This window comes from Centropristis striata, chromosome 23 (genome assembly GCF_030273125.1).
Source record: "Centropristis striata isolate RG_2023a ecotype Rhode Island chromosome 23, C.striata_1.0, whole genome shotgun sequence".
Classification (NCBI taxonomy): domain Eukaryota; kingdom Metazoa; phylum Chordata; class Actinopteri; order Perciformes; family Serranidae; genus Centropristis; species Centropristis striata.
Genome location: NC_081539.1, coordinates 23803276 through 23829682, shown reverse-complemented (window position 1 = coordinate 23829682; position 26407 = coordinate 23803276). Strand labels below are relative to the sequence as shown.

The 26407-nt window shown below is 39.6% G+C and overlaps 1 protein-coding gene across 1 annotated transcript in view; it reads right to left on the bottom strand.

Moving 5' to 3' along the window:
* Window positions 1–26407, bottom strand: part of LOC131962165 (partitioning defective 3 homolog) — a 572304-nt gene that overhangs the window by 262561 nt on the left and 283336 nt on the right. Inside the window, exons 13-14 of the mRNA XM_059327127.1 lie at window positions 6244–6432; window positions 4520–4690 (exon numbers count right to left, since the gene is read on the bottom strand). Of these exons, the coding sequence (XP_059183110.1) occupies window positions 4520–4690; window positions 6244–6432 (360 nt within the window). The remainder of the gene's footprint in view (window positions 1–4519; window positions 4691–6243; window positions 6433–26407) is intronic.

The window sequence follows — 26407 nt, the reverse complement described above, 5'->3', positions numbered from 1 at the left end:
ACTGCAGATAATTTCACTTGAAGATTTCTTAAATGAAGATTGTTAAATCTAGAAATAAGCATGTTGAACGCTTAAAATAAGAAATTAACTCTTAAAACAAGATAAATTAAAGCTGCAAGCAGCGATGAACTGGCCCGAGCAGAGTGCACTGACAATTATTTGGTTCTTACCAAGATAAAAATAACTTTAGATTTAGAAGTGTTCGATAATTTATGTTGTTTTAAGAGTTGATTTCTTATTTTAAGCGTTCAACATGCCTATTTCTAGATTTAATAATCTTAATTCAAGAAATCTTGTCACGTAAAATTATCTGTCCATGCAGCAAGATCATTTCCCTCAGATTTAGTGTTTTTATGAACCTGGTCTCATAGGAATCCGTGAAATAGCCACGGAATAACTCAAATTTCCGTGAAACTGACACGGATTTCGCTACAATGCAAGTTAATGACAGTCATATCCCGTGGCTATTCCATGGATATTTTTTCCTATTGGTTTGTTCCAAGTCACTTGACTTTCAAGATCCCGGTGGTCAGAACAAAAAATATGGTGGACAATTTTGTCATTTGTAGTGAAAAAATCAATATTTTGACTTATTTTCTGCATAAAAATGGATTTCGATTACATTCCTAGCGAGAAATATGTTTTATTTTCTAAATATTCACTCAGTGAATGTACATAATCACTTTGTATGTTGGAATAGCCACGGGATATGACTGTCATTAACTTGCATTGTAGCGAAATCCGTGTCAGTTTCACGGAAATTTGAGTTATTCCGTGGCTATTCCACGGATTTTGAGTTAAGCGAATCCGTGGCTATTTCACAGATTCCTGTGAGACCATGTTGGTTTTTATCGTGTTTGTATGCACCCCTTTTTTGCAGTGTATGTAGCCTTGAGGGTTCGTTTTGGAAACTTAGGGAAAAATGCTGCGATAGTCTTAAAGTCTTATGGGAAACAGTATTGCACAATGCGTGGCAATTTACCTGGCAGTATACCTGTGAGAATCTACCTCCAGTCCCTGGCTGTATGTACCCCATGTTCTACCAGCTAAACTATAGGCTATCACATGTTGAGAGGGAAAGGAGGTGAAAACTGACATTAAAACAAGAAGAAAAACAAGTGTGCGGGGCGTCAGGAGGTGATGTGTGGTGAGAAGAGAAAGATAAACGGAGGATGAGAGCTCGCAGGGAGGGTGAAGGGCAGAGAGGGGGGACTGGGGCTCAGCGTGGTACTCCAAACTGACACACAGCCACGGGACACAGACTCCAATTAGAGTCACAGCAACACTAATCAAACCTGATCTACAACCTCTGGCTGTAGGGTGAGTGTGAGTGTGTTCACAATCCTGAAATACAGTTATAAATAATAATACATTTTATCTGTAATGCACTTTACATTATAGGAAATCTCAGTAACACTTTACAATTACCATCTAAGTTATGTTTATAGATTGTTTATAAACAAATTATTAACCATTTACAAAGTGCTATACATATTTAATCTTTAAATGTTTTCAACCAATTTCTTAAAGGTATTAAAAATGTTATGAGTGAAACTAAAACTATTAGTAAACTATTCATTATAATTTAATTGTTTGTTTATGGTAAATTAATTATAAACTTACATTAATATACCATCTATTAGCCATTTATAAATGAGTTTAGTAATACATTATCTATTTACCATTCTAAATGGCCTATAAATGGTTTTTAAATTATGATTAAACATTAATAAACTATATGTTTACCATTTATAAATGATGGTTGTTGTAAAGTGTTACCGAAATCTCAAAGTACTACAGGTTAAAAGCATAACAGTCTAATTATAAAATGATTAAAAAGGATAAAACAGCTAAAAACAGAAAAAAATATAGATACATATACATGACAAAGACATGACATCATCATCGGGGCTTTCCCAAATTGTTTCAAGGCATAATAATGTTAGTGTATGTAAACTTCTGACTTTGAAGAAAGTAATAAAAAAGTGTCTAAAAAATCCTTCTCTCATTTTTCTGGCATTTAGGAAATAGAAATAACTTTGGTAATCCTAACGGACCTTAAACAGGAAAAGTGATTGTCTGATTTCATGTCAGACAGTGAGAAAAAAAGCATATGTGTCTTTTTATATAGTGTATGTAAACTTCTGGTTTCAACTGTACATAAGCTAAAAAAACATCTGGATGGGAGGAACCAAAGGTTTTGCTAAAAAGGAAAGTTTTTAGTTAGTTTTAGTTTTGCATTAGCTAAGCTAAATCATGTTTTCATTCATGTTGGTTTGACGGCAGTATGTGAAAACACAGTTCCTCTTAACACATTTAAACCGGGAAAGCTGATACATCATTTTGTAGTATTTGTAGTTTTTTACACCTATTTTCCTATTCCTGTTTTCTTTTGCCCAATGAAATGCATCAGAATACATGTGGGAGTGTTGCAATGCAACATGGGGCTTTGAAATCATCACCAAAAAAAGACACAAAATAACCAAAAAAGACACAAAAAGACACAAAATGACAAAAAAAGACACAAAATGACAAAAAAAAGAAACAAAATGACAAAAAAAGGACACAAAATGACCTAAAAAGACAAGTGTCGCAATGCAACATGGGACTTTTCCAGAATTTAAATAATGGCGGAAGATGACTAAAAACTTCAGGTTTTAGGGGAATATTTTAAAATCGCACATAGGTTTTACAGGCATTTTTTCCAGGCGTTTTAGGCCTAAATGGGTTAAAGAAGGCTGGGATTGGTTCAGTATCACATTGAGTATTTCATGAAGTTCCCTGCCCCTCAATATTCTTGACTCTTGCCTAATGACAAATATCCACATCGCCTCAATACATATTCCTTTATCTGCCTATCCTACAGTGTTATTCCACAGGCCTGTCAATCATAACCCAGTGAAGTGCTTCTTAGATATCATATCAAGGCCCACCGTGGGCAAAGAAAATCACTGAGAATATGGGGGGATGTGAGACGGTATCACCTATCTCACACAGGAAATGGGACTGTTTGAAGATTTGCATGGTGGTGTGGTCGCTTCATAAAGGTCCTCTTCTAGCTATCTCAAAGCAACAAAAAACCTATGGGGGATAGATTAGGGCCAGTGGCGAGCTACAGGAAAGCTACTCTCGTTTATCATTCAGTGCAGTTGAAATGTAGCTATCCCTCTTCTTCATCCAATATCTCTTCCACTTGTCCACAGACGGGATTTGAATTAGAGCATGCATGTGTGTTTGTGTATACATTTGGTGCCTTACACTGAGCGTGTGTAGGGAAGTGAAAAGCACAGTGCGTCTTCGCCTCTTAACTGGAGTACGTAAGAGGTAGCACATAACTCCCATCCTGGCCTCCCTCCACTGGCTGCCTGTGCATTTTAGAGTCCATTTTAAGATTCTTTTGTTTGTTTTTAAATCATTAAATGGTCTCGCCCCACGTGACCTCTGTAAGGTTCAAAAGTGAATATAATTTATATTTGAGTTAATTGACTAAAAGATGCTTTACAATGTTTTTTTATTTTTTTATTTTAAAGATTTTTTGGGGGGCATTTTTTATAGCTTTATTGACAGTAGAGATGTTAGAGTGAAAGGGGGAGACAGAGTGAGCGGCCCGCTCACGAGGACTGGGCCTCCGTGGTATGCGCTCTACCAGGTGTGCCACCGGGAACGCCCCGCTTTACAATGTTATAATTTTCATCAGTTGGCTGTTATGTTGCACATTAATTATTTACATATTTACATGTTGAATGTTTGCAGCTGCGTCTTTAAGACAGTTTAGGACTGGCTTCTGATTCGTTAATTCAGTCTGGTGGGATGTGAGAAACCAGGAAGTGATGTTGTATTGAAGGTTGGTGACTGAGTAAAAAGGCTGTTTAATAAAGTCATCTGTCTCCATCTTGCTGTCTCTCCTTATAAAGTGAGATCCAACCACCACACATCGAACCCTCATGTTACACCTCTCTGAGCTCCTCCACCCCTACACTCCTGCTCGGTGCCTCAGGTCAGCTGATCTGCTGCTCCTGGAGGTACCAAGGTCTAAACGGAAGCTCAGAGGGGACAGATCTTTCTCTGTTGCAGCCCCCAAACTATGGAATGAGCTGCCTTTACACATCCGACAAGCCTCCTCTCTGTCCATTTTTAAAACTCATCTTAAAACCTATTTTTATTCCTTTGCTTTTAACCACGCATGAGACTCTGCTCTTGTTTTTAATGTTTTATGGTTTGCTTTTATTAATTTTTTAAATTGTTTTTTTTTAAAAGCAATGAATCTATTTATTTTAGTGTTTATTCCCGTTTTATTCATTTTATTGTCTCTTGTTCTGTTTGTTCATGTACAGCACTTTGTTGCGGCTGTGGTTGTTTTAAAGTGCTTTACAAATAAAGTTGAGTTGAGAATGGTAGCTCATATTAATAACAATATTAGATTAAAGAAATCCAAAGGCAGACTTATTAAATGTGACTCCTTGTGATGCCAATTAGTCTGCAGCACATCAGTGTGACTCCTCCCAGACTGTCAGCCTACCTCATTGTTTTTGGACACATGCCGCGCCACGATGAGCTGAATCATCCCTCGCTTGTTGCCCTCTACAGACATGGATTTGCGCAGTGTTTCCATGGCATCCTGGTTGGTCATCCCATGCAACGACTCCCCATTGACTGCAATGAGCTGGTCGTTGACTCGTAGGCGGCCATCCTGGAGACAAACACCATAAAAGAAAAGTAAGATGTGAGTCATAAGATCCAGAGTTCTGTCTTTATACTCTTTGAACAGGAACGACATGTACATCAGCAGCTGCTCCTGAGACACTGTCAGAAACACAATACCTACAAGATTACAGTCTTGTTTCCAATAATGGAGTTACAAACCACCCGTGTTTAAAATCACTTAAATTTAAAAGTTTAAGTGGATAATAACACATATAAGACCAGTTTCCCTGAGCAAAACTTTTACAACATTGTGGTCATGATATTGACATGATACTTAAATAATCATTTCCTGCTGCTAGGGATCAAGGTTATAATAGTTTTTGATTTTTCATTAGCTTTAGTTTAAATTTCTTTACATTTTTTTTCGTTATTTCATTAGTTTTCGTTAACCAAAACAATAACACTTTGCTGCTATGAACCAAGCTGCCCTGTTTGTTTCTCTGTTAGCTTAAAATCTAGACGGCCAGACAATGACTGAAATCCTTCATCTGGTTAAAATATAAAGTTAAACACAAAGATCTGAAAAAATGATTGAGGAATGTGGCTTGAAACTGGATAAAAACAACCACAAAGCATGAATAAAGGGCCTTAAACGTGATTGACAGGTGACCAAATTAAACATTTGTTGCGTTTCATTTGGAAACATTTGGATTTCTCTGGGTTTGAAAAATCTTTTGGGGAATGGTACTGTAAGTACACAACAAAATATGCAACATAGGTCTTCTGGTTCTTGGACATTTTAATGTGCAGAAGTTGGATATTATACCTTTCAATGATCCCCATGACAAGGACTTTGAATCAATGCAACATGGTGGTCCACCTCATCTTTGTACTTACCTGTAGTTCCCAGAGTTATTGCAAAAAAAAGAATGATATCGATGACGGTACTCTGCCGTTCAAAGTCTAACTGCAGTATATGCTAAGACTGAAACTGAGAAAAACTGCTTTAAAGTTTTTAAACGTTTTCTAACTAGCCAGCCAAATGTGTTATAGGTAGGTAAGTGATATGACACCTATTTCTACATGTATTGATGTCATTTTTATGCTAAAAATCACGATGATTTATTTGACCTTTGACCCCAAAAATGTAGTTACTGCACTCTGGTTTTGCTGTAAAACATTCTAATAGTAATGCACAAACAGAGTGGAGTAACAACAATGTTGTTGTCTTCTTTAAGCATTTAGATTTTGTTTTCAGTGAATAAACATTTTCAAATTGATTTTGTTATAAGTGTATTTAAGTGTTTAACAATTTGATTCAAATATTTGTGTATTTTAGTAATGTTATATTTTAGTCTCAATATCATTTTATCTCACTTTTTTTCTGGATTTTGTAGTTACTGCAATTTTAATATCATTTCATCATCATTTCTCTGAAATAAAGCAAAATTGAAACATAAAACTTTGCCACAGGATAAAACAGACATCAAGGGGTTCATTTTTAGTTAGAACTCAATTTCAACCAAAAATGTAGCCACTGCAGTTAGGCTTTGTAGGGCAGTACTGGTGAGACCATATAGGGTGGGAGTAGTAACTTGCCTTGCTAGCAGCTCCTCCATTGATAATAGATTTCACAAAAATTCCCAAGTCAGCGTGGTTCTCCTTGGAGCGGTTCCCCTTGACGCTGACCCCCAGGCCTGCTGAGCCTGAGTCATTGAGAGGGATCTCAAAGGTCATGAACTCTTGTGTACCGTCAGGTGTTAACACCATGTCATCTTCCTCTGGCTGCTGTGGGTATTAAGGAGAGATAGATAGAGAGATAGTGTGAGTTTCTCTTATAGGAGCTGGCTTTCAAAAATAATCAAAGTTAGCATTTTTCATGGCTGTGGCTCTGCTGATGTGCTAATAAACTTTTTTTAAAGGGAAAATAGAAAGGGCAAATACACACTTCACACAGCTGTGATTCTTCTCGGCTGATGACTCAACTTTCCAACCAAAGTTGGCAAACTGTTGTTGAGCCCTAATACAATGTCACGGTTGAAATCTCTGTGTGAAGTATCTAACTTTTACTTTGGAGAAGAGACAGAAAAACAAAGGGGGTGAAAAAAGAAACAGAAAAAAAAAAGATAAGAGAGACTAGCGGAACCAAAAGTGAAAGAACAGAGATGGTGAATGACAAGAAAATGGAAAGCAGGCAGGAGACAAGATAAAGAGGGGAAAAATGAGGGGGGCAGGAGAAGAAAGCGAATGGATGGCAAGCATGTCACATATCTCAGGGCTGTCATCGTCAATTGGCCGTACTGTCTAGCCGAGCGCTGCTAATTCCTTTCCACCGTCATGAGCTCGGTGTAGGAACAGTGGGGACAGCGGAGAACTTTAAAAGCACCAGGTAGCAATTTGGCGCTCAAACAACAGCGGCTTCCTTTGAACAACACCTCTTTGAAGGATAATTTGTGACACGTTAAGAACCCGACCCTACTTCCCCATACGATCCATGGGCCTTTTGTTGGAAATTACCATAGCAGCGTTTTGTTGCTGGGCTTGTACTGCAGATCTTCATGCGTGGTACACAAAAAATGGTTCATTTCAGCTGCCAGAGAGGTGTGAGAGAGTACTGTTGAGTGTTTAACACCCAGCACGATCAATTCAGCTGGAAAATAGTCCATCAAACAACCACTCCAGTCTCTGTTAGACACCAGTGGAGACTGTCAGAACTGTAAAAAAAAAAAAAAATAACCAAAGAAATAGCATTTGTGTATTTTACTCCTCGCTTCCAGCCAAAGAGCAGCGGAAAAGAGGGGTTAGAGAAATCTAATGGTGGAGACCAGAGGCATCAAAGAACTGGCACTTTCTTTCTTATGTTGGGGAAACCTGTTAGAGATTTAAGAATAATTTCTGTTCAGTGGCCTACCAAAGCTTTTTGAGAAATAGCCACAATGTTTCCGAGTAAATGTACAGAAACCAAAAGCTTTGATCTCAGTTCACAATTATTCTCCCCCCACAGTTTTATAAAATAAAATGAGACACCGCAAAGAGGAGAGGATTCCACAATAGCAGTGTACTCGGACGACACTGCTATTGTGGCGTGTATCAGGAATGGACAGGAATCTGAATACAGGGATCTGATAAAAGCCTTCAGTGACTGGAGTCACAAGAACTATCTCCTACTGAACACCTCAAAGAATAAGGAAATGATCAGAGATTTCCACAGGTTCAAGCCCCCCCTTCAGCCAGTGAATACCTGTGGGGTGGACATGGAGGTGGTGCTAAGTTCTAAGGCCACGTTTATACATAGCAGGGTATTTAGAGAAACAAATATTTCCCCCCCTCCGTTTTCAAAAAAGTTGTCATTTGCATCAACCCGCATAAATACGTCGTTGAGCGCCATTATAACTATACCAAACCTATGGGGGGCAGTGTAGGGAGAAGGATAAAGTCATGCAAGCCAATCAGAATCCTCAGAATCAACAACAACGAATAACACAAGCAACTTCCTGTTCCTTTCAAAACAACTAGATAGATTGAGCTTGAGATCTCCCAGTTGACACGACAACACATAACCGGAGTTTGCCAAATTCTCCACTTTTCCCGGAGTTTTTAGAAATAATCTTTTTCTGTGATAAAAACGGGATTTTCGTGTAAATGAGAGGCCAAACCGCACGGAAATATCTGTGTTTTCCCTTTGTCTAAATGGGGCCTAAGTATCTAGGTGTATACCTGGATAATAAGTTGGATTGGTCCCTAAACACAGACGCTCTCTACAAAAAGGGGTAGAGCCGCCTCTTTTTCTTCTTGAAGCTAAGATCTCTGGACATGTATGATGTAATACACTTTTTTTTTTTTTTTACCATTAATGTAATAAAGTATAACATTAATGGGAGGTTATTAGATTATCAGGTTAGCCTTCCTTTCGCAAGTCCTGATAATGTAAAAATTCCCCAATATTGTAATAATTTAACAGCAGACCACCCATCAAGTGGTGATACTGTGTAGGCAACTCTAGCTCAAGAGCTCTAGCGCCACCAACTGGTCAAAGTTGAATGTTTATTAACTTTTGACCTGTTCATCCATTTTTTACAAATGAGGTATCCATGACACACGAATGCATTCAACAGCTTCTTGAAATCTAAAGGTGCTTGGTGTTATACTTCATTACATTATTGGTAAAAACTGTATTACATTATTGGGAAATGCACTTTATTACATTATCAGGAAGTTAATACATTATCAGGTTTTATTACATTTTTAATGGACTCAAGTGCAGATTTTTATTACATTATCGGGGTTATTACATTATCAGGAATTTATTACATTATCAGGTTCTACAATCCTTCTCTCCTACAGCCATTGGGCTGTCTCATTCTATCAGAGATTCTACCAGACTAACTGAATTTACCCTTGGGGATAAATAAAGTGGATTTGATTTTGATTTGATTTGATTTGATTTGATTTGATTTGATTTGATTTGATTTGATTTGATTTTTTGATTTCGATTAAGCCATGCAAGCAATGAGCTGCTTAACTCAACTTCTTGGGAGTTCAGTGCCTTGCTCAAAGGGACCTCAGCAGCAGTTGCTGAGAAAGAGAGTGTTTCTCTTTCTACCACACACAGATTTATATTCAGAGCTCACGATTGTCCGATCACCAGCCCGCTCCACAGGACGCTCGAGCTGTGCTGTAATACTCTGATTGGCCAGATTTTACTGTATGTGCGTAGTTATTGCCATGGCAGCCAAATCCACATGAACAATACTGGCGGTGAGAGCAATCAACCCCAGAAACCCACCGCAAGACCTCTTTAAATAGACTCACATCAATACACACGCGTGCACACGCACACAGCCAGATGGATGGCAGCCAGGTGTGTGCCCTTCACAGCTGCTCGGATAAAGAGTGAAGCGGAGGAAAGAAGGAAAAGATAGAGCATAAGGTGTTTTTTTTTTTTTGTCGGAGGCTGAGGAGTTATTAGGATGCAGCGGTGCGTTCAGGTGGAGGCTCTTTTCAACACCCTCTGACTGAGCCCCTATTCTCCAGACGGCCCTCCTATCTGCCCCCTTTTCTTTCTCTCTGCTTTTCTTCTCCTGCTTTCAAAATGGCAGTACACCTGTCTGTACAACTTGCCAACTGGGCTTTGTCTGTGACCGGACCCTCCGTCAATTCAGACCGCTGGAATCCATTTAATCGCACTGCATTTCAACACTTCCGCCTCTATTACAGAAATCACCGGCTCTTGTCAAGAAGTGACCCTTTGCTTCCCCTCAGACTGCTGAATGAAGCGGATACGGGACAGAAAACGAACTATCCAGTGCAGGTGTAAATACAGAGCATGTTTAACTTCTCATTCTTGTAAAAATATTATGTCAACAAACAAAGCTTTGACAAATGTTATACTGGAGCAACTGCGAAGGAAATTTGGTGTTTCCTGTCAAGGTGGGGCATGAAGTAGGCGCCGACCTACTTGATATAGGTTATAGGTAAGGGCCACATTGCCTCTTGCCAATGCTGGAAAGTGCAACAACCACAAGTCAAGCTGTGTACGAGACTTTGTTGCTTTGTTAAATAACCATCCGGGACTGATCGGTGTATTGGAGTACAGATGTCAAATCAAAAAATCAAAATTACTTTATTAATCCCCGAGGGTAAATTCAGTCAGTCTGGTAGAATCTCTGTTAGAATGAGACAGCCTGATGGCTGTAGGAGAGAAGGATCTTTTGAATCTCTCCATGCTGCAACAGAGAGAGAGGAGCCGTCCACTGCTGTTTTTTTGGTCCATAAAGGTTTTGTGTAGCGGATGATCAGGGTATTTCAGGATGGCCTGGAACATGTTGATAGGTCATCTCTCCACCACCTCCTCCAGTGTGTCCAACCTGGCTCCAACCACAGAACCAGCTCTTTAGAGCAGTGATTCCCAACAGGGGGGGCCCGACCCCCCAAGGGGGGCGCCAAAGATCCATGGGGGGTCGCGAAGCCCTCTTGATTTTAAGGGATGTAATATATCTAATGCGTTAAATATAGATGAGTCAGCATTAGTGGGACAAAAACAAATAAATAAGGGCTACATTAAATGTTTCATTTATTTAAATACAAAAATCACTATAGAAAAGTTTAAAAATAAAGGCTATATCGCGAGAATAAGGACATGTGAAACATCCCTCCTGCAGTATACACAGGTAACCTCACCGAGCAGTAACCTCACCTAGCGGTAACCTCACCTAGCGGTAACCTCACCTGGCGGTAACCTCACCTAGCGGTAACCTCACCTAACAACAGAAACACAGAGCTAATGGGAAAATGGCGAAGCGTCAGGGAGACGAAAATGCTGAATATCTCAAAAAGAAAAAGAGAGGGTACCATGAAAGTCACATTGAGTTTGGCTTCATAGAAGCAATGGACAATGGAGGGGGGTCGCCAAAGTTTACTATGGTAAAAATGTGGGTCCCTCAAGAAAAAGGTTGGGAACCACTGGTTTAGACCAGTCTGTCCAACCACCTTGCATCTCTGTGTGTGATGCTGCCTCCCCAGCAGACTGCAGCATAAAACAACACACTACCGCCACAGACTGATAAAACATCTGCAGCATCTCACTACAGATGTCCAGAGATCTGAGCTTCACGAAGAAAAAGAGGCAGCTCTGCCCCTTTTTGTAGAGAGCGTCTGTGTTTAGGGATGTGTTAATAAAACCTGGAGAACTGAGTATTGTGTGCTTCTTGTCCGACCAGCTCACCCATTAACTTAGTGCAGTTGTCAAAACTGCCACAACACAACCTTAACTCAACTCAGAATGTGATCAGTTGGTTTCCAACGCTTGTCCATAGCAACACCGCACAAACATACAATTTCCATTCTGAAAAGTACACTTGTGAATGAATGGCTTTGTGCGTCATTGGCAGGGTCAGTCTTTACCTTTAATGAAGATGTTTTATCAAAATAAAAAGAAATAAATATTGCCTACGAGTTATGTCCCTGGAGAGGCTTTTAGCCCAGCAGTTGAACATAGTAATACATTGGATGAAAAAATTACTTTGGATGGACTCTGTCTGAGCCTCTGTGTGTGTGTGTGTGTGTGTGTGTGTGTGTGTGTGTGTGTGCGCGCGTGCGCGCACGCTCTCTCTCTTCCAAAATGATGACAGAATAACCACCCACTCAGAGCTGTGTTCCGGGAATAGCAGGCCGAGGCAGAGAATGAGAGAGCAGTGTAACATTTTCATCAGACAGGAACAAGCGCCGCTAGCCAAGAATGAGTTTGTCAGGCTGCTTGACAGGCCTCGTTGCACCGATTGAGCTCAGGCAGAGCTGGATTCAACTACCTCTGAACAGGAGAAGAAAGAGAGTCACCTCATTGTTCTGAGCTCAGCCCCGTTTATGCACCTGGGACGGAGAGAACAAAAGTACTGATAATAGATGAACTGATGTAAAAACACTGAAACAGTTGCAGGCTTAAATTAAAAAGCACCAGTATAAAAAAAAGTTTGGTTTTAAAATGTGTTATAAGCCACGATCCTAAATGGTAACTGCACCATCTTGTGTTCAATAAGTTTTCTTATATCAAATTATTTTCTCTGGTATGGTTACTGGCAGGAAACTTTCTGCTAAGATGGAGAGACAAATCCACATTGTCTCCTACAACAATTCTCTCCAGACAGGGCCGGTTCTAGCCCATTGGCTGCCCTAGGCGATATTGAGATTTTGCGCCCCCCCGAACCACATCCATTCCATGTATTCATTCTGATATAGGTACACTATGATGCACGTATCATATTTTATATAATATAATATTACATTTTCATTCGAAATATGGGTTGGGGCATGTTCATTTAATTCAATGACGGTTTTATTGCCCATGCTTTTTAAAAAAAAGTTTCGTTAATCAATGTTGTTAAAACAAAGATGTATGCTTAAGCCCCCTTGTGGCGCCCCCTGCATATTTGGCGCCCTAGGCAGCCGCCTTGGTGGCCTGTAGGAATAACCGGCCCTGTCTCCAGAGAAAACTGCACTCACGAATGATAGTTGAACGTCTCAAACACCTGCTAAAGCCAGGAACAAACTATACCTGGCTGTGAAGACACTCCGGCTTGCACATTAAACAACAAACTTTTCAGATTATGTTTTCTCCTGCCAGATCTCCATTCAGATTTGTCCGTTCTGCCAGGTCTAATGATCTAATGTAGTCTGAATCTCAGTCGGGAAGCAAGCTGATATTAACTCTATGGAGTTTTGGGCTATTTTGTCCATTTTGAATCCTTTTCATCCTGCAGCACAACGCTTTTCAGCACAACCTCACCTATATGACCTGATAATAATTGTTTTTTTTATTCTGACTTACTGGATCAACATTTTGAACCAAAGAAACAAAGAAAAACTAACATAAATGTGATCTTGTGATTGTGTGTGATCCTGTCATCCACTCTGGTTTTTATTCTAGTGGGACTAGCAATTTTGGTCATTTTGTGTAGTTTTTAGTCATTTTGTGTCTTTTCGTGTCTCTTTGTAGTAATTTTGTGTCTTTTTTTGGTCATTTTGTGTCTTTTTTGGGCCATTTTGTGTCTTTTTGTGTCTCTTTTTAGTCATTTTGTGTCTTTTTTGGTCATTGTGTGTCTTTTTTAGTCCTTTAGTCCAACATAAAATGTGATTTTGAATCTTTTTTTTTAACTTTCAAAACACTATCATGCTCAATAAAGAATTTTAAATGTTACAAATGTGAACAAAGGTTGCAAATATAACATATAAGAGGTTTACATCCAGTTCTATCATTTTACACTAAATATATTTGAGCTTGAGCTCCAGTTTTACTTGGTATATCATCATCAAACTGAAACTGGCCTCATGGTGTTTACAGCCAGAACTTTAGAGGTAAATTGCTCCACGCTGCTTTGTTTTCTAGTCTGGATGTCATGAAGAAGTCATGCTTTGGTGCATTTGATGACTCAAGAGGGTTAACCTGGCTTTGTCAGACTAATTCGCAAATACGTATAAGTCTGGAACCTCTTAGTTATTTTTTTATTTCAAAGGGGCGCTATCAACGGGATCAGATCAAAATGGCTCTAAATATACCTTAAACCAACCAGAGCAACAAAGCGCGTGGCGTTGCGGTGCATGTTTGCGGCCAGGTCATGGACTTTCTCATATTACAGGTGAACAGTCACTAAAATATCTTTCTGAAAACAATAAAGTAGAAATAGGAAACCCTGTGATATAATCTTGATTTATATTTGATCAACCTGTCTATCTTGACAGTTTGATCTCAGTATCGTAAGATGATCTGGATGACATTGAATGGGAGAGTAACAAATACAAATGAGCTTGGCAGATTCGTCTGGTTTCCCGGATATTGTAAAACCAAAATACAGAAGTATTTTTTTAATAAACACATCAAAATACACTAAGATGTTAGGGGAAAAGACGACACAGATAGCCAAATCAGAAGTCCTAAGCCTAAATAACTGCAGTGCTTTAATATTGGTATCAGACACTAATAGGTTACTACCTGACAGAAGACTTATTCTATATTTCTGGCTTATTTTGCTAAATTCTGCATCTTGATACACTTAGTACAACTCTGATTAAATAAACCAACAAGTGTGAACTGGGGCATGAAGGCAGAATGGCATTATATACATGGAGCTAAAATGAACTATGTAAAATCATGTTTGTTGAATGGGTTAAAATCTGTTTATGAATTGAAATAAATTATAAATCATCAAGCTGGACCAAGCTGACATTGGGTGAGAGGCGGGTAAACCCTTCACAGTCCACCAGACTATCACAGGGCTGACATATAGAGACAGGTTTAATTGGTGACTCTAAATTGCCCGTAGGTGTGTATGAGAGCGTGAATAGTTAGTACAGTCGGACTAGCTGGAGTCTGTCATTGGAGTCTGGAGCTGTTGGAGCCATTGGGCTTTGTTTCCTGGATACTGGTCCATCAGACAAATGGGCTCTTGGTCCAATGGTACATATTTCAATCAAATCAATCAATCAATCAAAATTACTTTAATTATCCCTGAGGGGAAATTCAGTTAGTCTGGGAACAGACTAAAAGGGGAAAAGTGAAACAATTAAGGTATAGTGCAATAAGAGCCATTAGTGCAACAATAAGTGCTAGCGATGATTCTTTAAGGAGTATAATTATTGTGTGGTTCTAGGAGAGAAGATGCTCTCTGGTTTTTAAAGGTAGAGAGGGACCCCCTGCTCTGGTAGGAACTGGTAGTGGTTCCACCAACGGGGAACAAGAAATGCAAAGAGTCTGGATTGCCTTGGACCAACGGGGGGTAGAGCCAGGCGCCGTTCATTGGAAGAGCTCAGCGGTGGTGAGGTAGCATGTGTCTGTATCAGGGCGTTCAAGTCGCTGGGTGCAGTACCGGAGACAACTTTATAGGCAGCATTAGAGATTTAATGCGGGCTACAACTGGTAGCCAGTGGATCATCTGAAGCGGTTTTATTGTGCAGTCTGGCAGGCCCATCAGGAGGGCATTACAGTAGTCAAATTTTGAGATGACGACAGCTTTTGTCAAGAGTTGAGTGGCATGTTGAGTGAGGTAAGGTCTGATTTTTCTGATGCTGTGCAATGCGGGAAGACTGGGCAACTGAGGCAACATGACTGGAAAAGGTGAGTTGATCATCAAGGGAGTCAATTTTGATGTTGATGTTGTGGTGTATTGTAGGTTTAGCAGGGAGGACCAGCAGTTCAGTTTTTGAGAGGTTCAGGACCAGTCCAACTTATTATCCAGGTATACACCTAGATACTTATAACTTGGCACCACCTCCATGTGTCCACCCTACAGGTATTCACTAGCTGAAGGGGGGGCTTGATCCTGTGGAAATCTCTGATCATGTCCTTAGTCTTTGAGGTGTTCAGTAGGAGATAGTTCTTGTGACTCCAGTCACTGAAGGCTTTTATCAGATCCCTATATTCAGATTCCTGTCCATTCCTGATACCAGCCACAATAGCAGTGTCATCCAAGTACTTCTGGATGTGGCAGGACTCAGAGTTGTATTTGAAGTCCGGTGTGTACAGTGTGACTGACTGAGATGTCAGGACAATGTGTGTTCCCCCATCTATGTATGTTAAAACTGTATTAAAAGGTGTTTTTACTGCTCTTACAAAGCTGCCAAATGTCTGTGAGCCACACAGTTTTCCAAAGTAAGTGTCTCTCCAGTCTTAAAGTAGGTGTCACAGTCAAACCACATAATACTGTATTGTTGTATGTTTTACCCTGTTTGAAAAAGAAGAGGACTAGCAAGTGTGTAATTGATGCTGTGTCACATGATTTAAGGCTTTTAAAGTTGCAACAAAATCCCATAATACCGTGGCTGGCTACAAATATGCAATGTTGACTGGTGCATAAAAGGTGCAGTGCTGTGTCCAAGCATAAATCATCATGGTCAACCTTAATACTAAAGCAATCTTACGTTGTTGAGAGTGGTTGTTATATCATTATTCTCATTATCCAAGCGCCTCAGAGACTGGACACTTGGCCAGCTCATCACAAAAGAAGCCCATGTCATTTTCTTTCTGCTCTCTCTCTGACACAGCCATGCAGTCACAGTCCATTATACGATTAAGTCCTTTATTAATTAACACTGTGATGGGGTAGCACCCATTCATTACAGTCTATTGTCCTGGCAGGGGAGGGCCACAGAGGCAGCATTTGAGCAGGTGAACAGAAGAGGGCAGAGAGAGGAAAGTGTTGCTCATCAGTCTAGCAAAAGAGCTCTGCCTGCTTAATAGGCCCTTTTTTGTTTTGTTTCTACCTCGCTTAACTTGTCACATGCTAATAAGAAAGGTGTGTTGGCTGTGTGCATGTGTGTGTCAGAGAAACAGCAACAGAAAAAAACAGTGAGATGCGAGGGAGAGAGAAACAGAGAGTGCAAATGAATCACAATTACTTCTATTCACACATAACTCAGAGTTCTCTGCACATCACTGCCTAAAACAATTAACACTGCTGGAAACTTCTTTCCACACTTGGCCCAATTTGGTGACATAAAGGTCATTGGAAATGAATTTAAAAGGGCTAAAAGAAATCAGCCATGGGTGTAATTGCAAAAGTGGTGCACGCGTGATAAGTATTGTAACACAAATTTCTTTTGGCGGAGCTTCTCCTCGCAACATTTTCTGACAAAAGGGGACGAATATTAAATACCTCTAAGCCTAAAAACAAATCCAGCCCCTTTCAGGTGTGGTGAGGGGCTGAGAGGAGATGCTGTTACACAACACTAAAGGGCATGGAGCACGCAGCTGGCAGGGGCAGGTTAGAAGTGTTTATGAATAGAGATACCGATACCGATTTTGATACTTGTGCTGTGGGTATTGGCTGATATCGAGTACCAATCAGATACCAGTATGGTATAAAATGATTGTGATATGATTATCATTATAGCAAGGCCCAGCTCAGGTTAAACCCTTTGTAAAACATGAATAAATATTTATTTAGTAGTTTCAGTAGCCCTATACAAAACAGTAGTGCAACAGCAACTTAAATAAATAAATCTAGGAATATATTTACATTAAAGTGCAGCCACAATATTATCTTAATGGAGCGAACCAGTGAACAGATTACTAATTTAATAAAGTAGTTGGTATCGGATCGGTGCCTGCACTGTAAAAAAAAAAAATGTTGTTTATACAGTAAAAAAAAAACAGCAGCTGTGGTTGCCAGAACTTTAATGTAATAAATGCGGTGCAACTTTTTCTAATATGAAGAATAAGATTGTCATTGTATCGTAAAAAAAAAAAAGAAAAAAGTTTTTAATCAAAATAATCGCTGTTCTGCCATTTAATTGACCAGAAAATACTTTATAAATGCTGCATAAATTAAAGATATTACCATTAAATATAACAGTATATCTTTGTTAGAGATATGGTGTTTACTACATTTAACAGTGAGAAAAAGTATTTGTACAAAAAATAAATAAATGCAAAAATTACAGTGATGGCTTATATATATATATATATATATATATATATATATATATATATATATATATATATATATATATATATATTGCCAGTGTATTGTACAGTAGAGTAATGTTTGTTTTTTTTTAACTGTAAAAGCTGATATATACATTTACAGTGTTTCATTGTTACTGAAACTGAAAAATTTCATGTATCATGTATCATTTTACCATCTTTTACTGTCATGGTTTAGCAGTTTTTCACCGTAAAATCTACAGACATTTTTTTTACAGTGTGGACTCTTTGGAAGCATCGGAGGAATTTCCGATACTGGTATCGGAATCGCAACAACTCTATTTGTGAACTAACATTACATGTTCTTGACTGGGTAATCCAGCAGATTTTGACCTAGTGCTGACAAACTGGGACTGTTCCCCTTTGGGGATTTTCTAATGAGAAAGCTCATTTGGCTCATTAGCAGTACAAAGTCTGTTTCTTTGAGGGCATCTGAGGCCAGATCTAGCTACATCACTGCAGATGCTTTATGGCTACTGGCTATCAATGAAGGCGCTGAGTGGATCTCACTGTGAGAAACCAAAAACAGACTCATACTCAGGCTTGGATTGGAACTGGATGTTTCTGTGGGTGATTTAGAAAGCGATTACATCTAATCAAAGAGAGCATAAAAAAATAAAAGGTGACTTTCTAAGTGTACTTGGCAACTGGGAATGTTTGCAAAGGCGTTCCTGTGGAACCACAGTATAGATGCACATCATGAAGCAGATGCCTCTCATTTCAAGCTAATGGTGGATAAAAAGCGCTTTGCTATGTCCAACTGCACATACACACTTCAGCCCATTATGTGTTCTGGAAACAGACGCTGAATCCCCTTCGGGAGAGTGACTGTGTCGCCATAAGTGGCCTTTAACTACCTTGTTTATCGGCATCGCACAATGCTGCGGTGCACCCTCCCGTTCTCTGCACTGACAGCAAGCATAATTATGAGAACAGCTGCTGAAAAGTGCTAAACGAAAACAGGTGGCGCCGACGAGACACGCTCGGAAATCGTTAACCAGGCTGGCATTGTCTTCAACCACGCTTGGCAGCATTAAGTTTAATTACGACGGAGCATGTTTCTGAACTCTGCACCTTGATCAGAGAGCATTTCTATAGGAGCCAAATTAAAAATGTAGGAAGGACTCATCAGCATTCTTGAAATAGAAGGTGGCAGTGATAAACAAAAAAGAGCAAGAAGAGAGCAGAGGAAAAAACAGGAGAGAAGCGACTCTGCTAAACGTCACGGAGTAAGAGCAAAGTATGAATTTTATGAAGCTTTCAGTGGACAATTTGGATAAAGTGTACCTACACGAGGATGCTTTTTGGAGATAGGGAAGAGCTTTTTGGTGCCATGGTAACACATTGCAGCCCTTACCTACCAGATCATCCTGCCCTGTCATTTCTGAGACATTTTAAGCCATAAAGTGGAAGAGAAAGTGACCTCTAAGATGCATCCGCTGCTGCCAAACTGTTCTGAAGAGCTCTGTAAATTCATAGATGCTCTCACTGATTGCAGGTTGCAAAACCACAGCTCCACACTACTTCTTCCAAAGGCCTTTAGAGCAATTCCTGTAATTTGACTTCACCTGAGTTCCAACTGTATTTTCAGAACAAATTTACAGAGTTGGGCTCAGCTATTTGGAGACATTTGTAATTGTAGAGCAATATGCTGATTACTCTTAATTACATTCTAGCAGCTGCTCTGTTTTTAAGTCATAACATAGAGTGCAAATTCATTATCGGAGATGTATGAATATCTGTAAAAAAGGTTGCAGCACCTTAAATTATCAGTTCCACCAGTAAGAAATGACTCATCTCCTGTAGTTGTTTGCCAAGTTTTACAATCTGGCTCAGTACCTGCTCTTATATTAATAAACGCCTGAAAGAATTTCTGTCTTTAGCACTTTATTAGTAAAAGTCGCTACATATTGCATCATCCTTACAGTGAAAGAACATTACTCTAACAGACATCTAATTATATTAACACCACAGATGTCATTTTTTGGCATGGCTATAGATGCTGCATAGCTTAAGAAAGCACTGTTTATCACCACTTCAGTGGAATAACCCAAAAGGTTTATCATCATCTGGGTGCTGAGCTCTTACAGCATCAGACATTAACGAGTCTGCTTTACGTCTGTAAGTGGACGGAGTGAAAGGAGATGGAAGGTGGCACGGGTGAATGTTAAAACGAATAATCTGAGTGGTTTGAAGAGATTATTTCTAACTCTTCCATTTTTAATACATTTTTCATACAAAAGCAAGTTGATCCTAGATCAACTCTGTATTTTCATTGCACCAAATCACTAGGACAATTTTTTTGTATTTGCAAATTTACTTACAATGAAACGGTTTCTGAGTTAAAATGTAGATTTAAAGTGAAAAAAAACCTGCTTATGTTACCTTCATGGGATAGTTTGGATTTTTTCAAGTCAGGTTGTATGCTGTATTTATGTACCAATATGATTATGTATTACCTACACTTTGGCGAAACTGACAGGAGCAGCAGCAATCATACTTTTGCCACCTATTATTTTAACATCTTTACTATTTTCAAATCTTTGCTATTTTCAAATCTTCACTTTGCCTTGAGACCAGGCGGCAACCTCCGGGTCTGAGCAAGGAGGCAAACCAGGAAGTGCCTTAAACTGCATTCTACCGGAAATTCCAATAGGGGGCACTAAGTTGGGCTGCAAAAAAAATCTGTCCATTCATTTCAATGCAAAATTTGAAAACTTCTCACTTGATTTATTACCTCAGGAATTTTTTTAGGACAACACTATGGTCTCAATCACTAATAAAAAAAAATCCTCTTCAAGACAATTACATATTAATAGTTCTAATAATGGCCCCATTTAGAAGAAAATAGAAGATAAAAAATCGTATGATTTGGGGCGTGGCTACCTTTGATTGACAGGTGGCTAACAAGGCGAGCCGTCACCAGGAGAGAAGCAGAGCAATGTGTATCCACATATATATTCAATAAAGTTGTACATAACGTTATATAGATATAAAAAAGGACGTTTACTGGTTTGGTCTCATAACTTTGACCCTTTCACTGTATCTTCACTTGAACGTCTTGTTCATTAAATGTCTTGTTCAGCTTTTGGTTGGACTAACAGACACTCCAAGGAGTCGCTGTTCAGGTTTCTAAGGTCAGTAACGTACATTTTGTTTTTGTTTTTTGCTAGCCTAAACTACCATCCCAGTTAATGCTCCAGTTAATGCTAACATCAATTAGCAGTGACTTCTCTGAGTCAGGTTGAGGTGTAGAGAGGCTGTAGTCAGTGATCAGATCCCTCTCCTCCTCCACAGTCCAGATATGGTCTGCTCCCCGTATCGGAAACAAGATGGCAACACAAGATGGCGACGAGCGTAACGCTGAACTCGATGCTTCCAACGGGCCACAAACCAATGGGTGACGTCACTGTGACTACATCCATTATTTATATACAGTCTATGCTTGAGACAGCCCTTTCTGATGGGGAGCTGAAGCTGTTGCCTATACTTTCTTCAAAGCCACCAGACCCCATCAACCCAAACAGTAATTATACCTTGCAGAGGAGTTGCTGATCTACTGCTGCCTCAATCTCTTGGTTGGCGTTTTAAAGGGTTAGTTTGGATTAAGCAAGTCACACTATAACACAAACAAATCACACACACAAACTAACTGATCATGACAGCTGTTGAGGGTAGAGTGTGTAGACCAGCAACTCTTGTGTTCTGTGCAGTAAAATGACTGTTTTTGTCAATGGAGTCTGGTGGCTTTGAAGAGCGCATGTGCATATAATGGCTTCAGTTTCCAGTTGGAAAGGGCTATGTCACAGCAGTAAAATATTATAAATATAGCGTACACTTGAACTGATTTAATATTTTTTAAGGTTGCTAAAAAACATTTTGCTACTGCTCCTGTTTATAGCAGTACATTGCTTAGCTGTGCCTGTCCTCCTATTTATTCCAAACTGGAGGCGTGCCAACCGCCATCCACTGTAGATAATACATTGACTATGAAGAAGCACCTCATAAAACCCTACTTGCAAAAATATAAACTGCAGCCTCACATAATGGGGCCTGTGTTCTCTGCTTGGATGTTGTTTTTCCATTTTCTACCTTAACAACATTTAACTCAACTGCCTTAGACTGGAGGAAGGACAAAGTAAAGTTCTATGTTGAGGAGTAAATGAAAAGAATGAAAGAGGAGCGGTGAACTTGGCTCCAACTCAACAGATCTGTGCATCATTTAGTTGCCTCCACAGACAGGGATCGTGTTTTGTTTGCCTTGTATCAATTCATTTCCCCCTCTACCGACTCGGTAAATGGATCTCAGCAGTGAGGAAATCAATACAGCTTCATAAGTCTGTTCTTGTCTTCCAACTTTAATACGGCGGAGTCATGAATGGTAACCTCACTGTAATGCGGGCACCACAACAAAAGCCAGCTCTGTAACACTGCTAGAGGAATGCTTACGGAAAAGGAGCATTGATATCATCTGCTGTGAATAATTGTGCAAAGCAATGCAACACTGACGATGATTGCCTTGACTTAGAAGACAAAAACAATGGTGAGCTTGTTTGGGTTTGTGATCCATGTCAGGGAACCAGTGCTTTTATTTCTACTATATATAATGATTTCAGAGACTTGTAAAAATAGGACGTCAGCTAAAGCAAATGGAATACTCCTGAATGCCTCAATTACAGTCCAGTGGTAAAAACATGGCAGGGAGGATTTTAAACCAGGCCACCATGGTTGGCACTTATGAAACAGGCCATTAGTCTGCTATAATTGTCAGCAATACTGTCACGCATTTGTCTACCACGTTCCCCAGCATTCGCACGAACCATAAATTCGGCGGTCACATCAATCAGAGGCCGGAATTAATTGTGCAATTAAGATTCTCATTGCTTGGCAGATATAGCTACTAATGGATCAGTGACAAGTGTGATATGATCGTAAAGAGGGGATTTTAATGTACTGTTTAATTGCTCTTATGTGGTCCACAGTGTTACAACAGCAGCTTCACAAGCCCATTTGTTCTCCACGGTCCATAGTCCTATTGGAAGTAAAAAATACTGCTCATCTAAGGTCATGGAATGATGTAAGGGCAAGCATGGACAACGTTATTATGGCTCTTGAGCATATGTGACTAATCAAGCCTGTATTGTGTGTCAGGTTTTAAATGGAGTGATTTGTGGTATTGTTTAAATTAAATATGAATGTATGTATGTATCAGGCGGCAACCTCCATGTCTGAGCAGGGAGGCAAACCAGGAAGTGCCTTAAGCTGCATTCTACCTAAAATTCCAGCAGGGGGCGCTAAGTTTGGCTGCAAAAAAAATTATGTCCATTAATTTCAGTGCAAAATGAGAAAACTTCTCACTTGATTTATTACTTCAGAAATTCTTTTAGGACAATCATATAGTCCCAATCGCTAGTAAAAAAAATATTCTTCAAGACAATTTTTATGCTAAAAGTTCTAATAATGGCCCCATTTAGAAGAAAATAGAAGATAAATGATTTGGGGCGTGGCTACCTTTGATTGACAGGTCACTAACAAGGCGAGCCGTCATCAGGAGAGAAGCAGAACAATGCGTATACACAGCAACGTGTCAGTGAACGTTATATAGATATAAAAACAGACGTTTACCGGTTTGGTCTCATAACTTTGACCCTTTCACTGTATTTTCACTTAATGACAGTTTATTTGAACGTTTTGCTCAGTAAAAATGTCTTGTTCAGCGTTTGGTTGGACTAACAGACACTCCAAGGAGTCACTGTTCAGTTTTCTGAGGTCAGTAACATACATTTTGTTTTTGTTTTATTACTAGCCAAAACTAACATCCCAGTTAATGCTCCAGTTAATGCATGAAATAGCAGCAGCTTCTCTCAGTCAGGTTGAGGTGTAGAGAGGCTGTAGTCAGTGATCAGATCCCTCTCACTCCTCCACAGTCCAGATATGGTCTGCTCCCCGTATTGGAAACAAGATGGAGACACATGATGGCAACGAGCGTTACGCTGAACTCGATGCTTCCAACAGGCCATAAACCAACGGGTGACGTCACGGTCACTACGTCCATTATTTATATACAGTCTATGGTATGTATGCATGTATGTATAAGTGTGTGACAAGGAGTTGGGATCACAGCAGCAACACTAACATGCTAATTCACTTACACTGTAGAGAGGGTTTTTTTTCTGAATTAAAATGATTTGTCACAGGCAGGCCTGCACTACAACTCATTGTTTATGTGACAAACTGGAAATCACAGATTACATTCCTCTGCCTTTGTTTTGAGGTGTCTGCTCTAAGTGGCACCACAACAGGTGAATTAATGTGGAGTTCTATCACTAGCGGCAGGGTGTGGATGGACATCTTTAAGAGGAGGCTGTTGACTGTTACCATTGCTTGTTGCACAGTGAAGCGTGACATTTGACTTGGTTATTACAGGGGGAAAAAAGGAGCTAGAAAAACAATCTCCACTCCACAAAGCTGGGCGATGTGGACTGAAGGCTCAGCATCGCTCGCAGCTGTAAGCACAAACAGTGCTGCACGCTGGGAGATAAATGCCAACAATAAATAACATCCAGTGGCTATGCGTGGGAAGTGTGTAGTGTATATGAGTGTTTAAATGTGCTTAAAGTTGCCTTTCTTTGCTGTCATGTGGGACTTTCAGTGGTGTGTATGTGTGTAAGTGTGTCTGGAGATGTTTTGTAATATAACTTTACTGTCCAGCCTTGCTGTTGTCAGTGTTACCGGGCAGGTCATAAATAATGTGAAGGGAGAAGGGAGGGCATGGTGGTTGGTGGGGAGGGCTGAGGCAGAATCAAACACCATTTGCTTGAATGTCAACCCCAGCTCCCTCCAATCAGTCCATATTTCAATTGATCATGTCACACATTCCTGCTCTTTCCAGTTTCTTTAACCTCTTTGAGGCACCATATTAGCTCTTTGTTAACTCCCATATTAGTGGAACCTTGTGAGCATGTCAAGGTGTGATCTTAGATGCTGAATTTAACTTCCAGAAGCACATCTCTAGTATCTCTAAGATTGCTCTTTATCATCTGAGAAATATCTCCAGAGTTAGATCATTCCTGGCACAGTCTGACTCTGAAAAGTTGGTTCATGCATTTGTTTCTAGTTGACTAGACTATTGCAATGGACTCTTCAGCATTGCCTCTTCAGCATTCTGAATAAGCTTCAGCTTATTCAGAATGCTGCTGCCAGAGTTTGAACCAAAACCAGAAGGAGTGAACATATCACTCCTCTCAGAATCCATTTTAAAATACGTCTTCTTGTTTTTAAAGCTATGAATGGCCTAGCTCCCTCTTATGTTGTTGCCATGCTCTCTGAATACATCCTTGACATCATCAAATAAAGGTCTCCTCACCCAGAATAAACACTTAAGCAGCTCATGGTGCCTTCAGCCATTCTGGTCCTACTCTCTGGAATTCTTTACCACATGAACTCAGGTCTGTTACAACAGTATCTTCCTTTAAAAGCAGACTAAAAACACATCTTTATTTTCAAGCTTTTAGTTAGGTAAAGGGTAAAGGCTCTTTTAAAAGCAGTACTATTGTTGTTTCTTTTAACAATGATAATACCACTACCTGTTAGCCTACTCTACCCTATTTTTTTATGCTGTATTATATGTTTTTATATGTTTTTATGTATGTCACATTATTTTATGGTTTATTTTATCTGTTTTATATATAATGTCAATGCAATGTTTAGTGTATGTATATTGTATATTTCTGTCGTGTATGATTTTTACTTTAAGCACATAGAGTTTACGCCTGCTGTATGAAATGTGCTATATAAATTAATTTGACTTGACGGTATTTCCACTGCATGATCAGGCTCGACTTGACTTGACTCACTTTTGGTACCAGGTGTAAAGTGTTCCTACAGCTTAATGCAATGTAGATTTGGGACTTTTTAAGACTTTTTAACCAGAATTTTGTTTGGAAATCTGTTGTTGCTGACAAGTTGTGCAAGTGACAATCTGGCTCCATCCACAACTTTGCTAATGAATTAACCTAAAAAGAGCGAGTCAACTTGACTCCAGCAAGCACTGAGTCATTCACATTCATATTCATGCCAGTTTTCACCAACGTATGTCTGACACAAGTCTTCCTACCTCGTCATGAAAGTGCTCTTGTGATACAAGTGATGAATTAACCTCCAAACCCATAGGGGGCAGCAATCCTTTTGACTTTCTCCCTTTGGTGTGTTAAAATGCTAACTAAGAATCTCTGATTGGAACTCCCAGAGCTGTCAAGTGAAGGAATAACACAGCATAAAATGACTTTGTTCACAGAGCCATTGATCAGCGCCTCCTACTGTGTCTTCAGTTGGCGCTGAAGAGAGAGAACTCTGTCTTCTCTCTAATGTTCCTATTCTCTCTATCATGCTGGCTTGTCTCTCCCCTTCCCTTTAATAAATGTCTCATAACCTGGAGGTCAAAGGGTTAGTCCTATGGAAACAAACTTGTACAACATAACTGAATCAAAGAGACAAAAAAGACCCCTCCATGAGGAATATAATAAATGACTGTATTATCATGGATGGTAAAGGTTTAAGAGAGGAAAGAGGTATGAAAGGGCAGGCTTATTAGTGATGAGTCCAGTGTTCGGTAAAGGTTAAAGCTGCTCTACTTCTCTGATACAACATACTGTATCTGTCTGAAAATGTCTATTGATATCCGTGGAGTAGAAAGGGAGAGGTAGCCAGACAGACACAGACAGGGTGAAATCACAAAGACAACACCCAGCTTTGCTCTATTGCCATTTAACCTTTTCTCTCTGCAGCGAG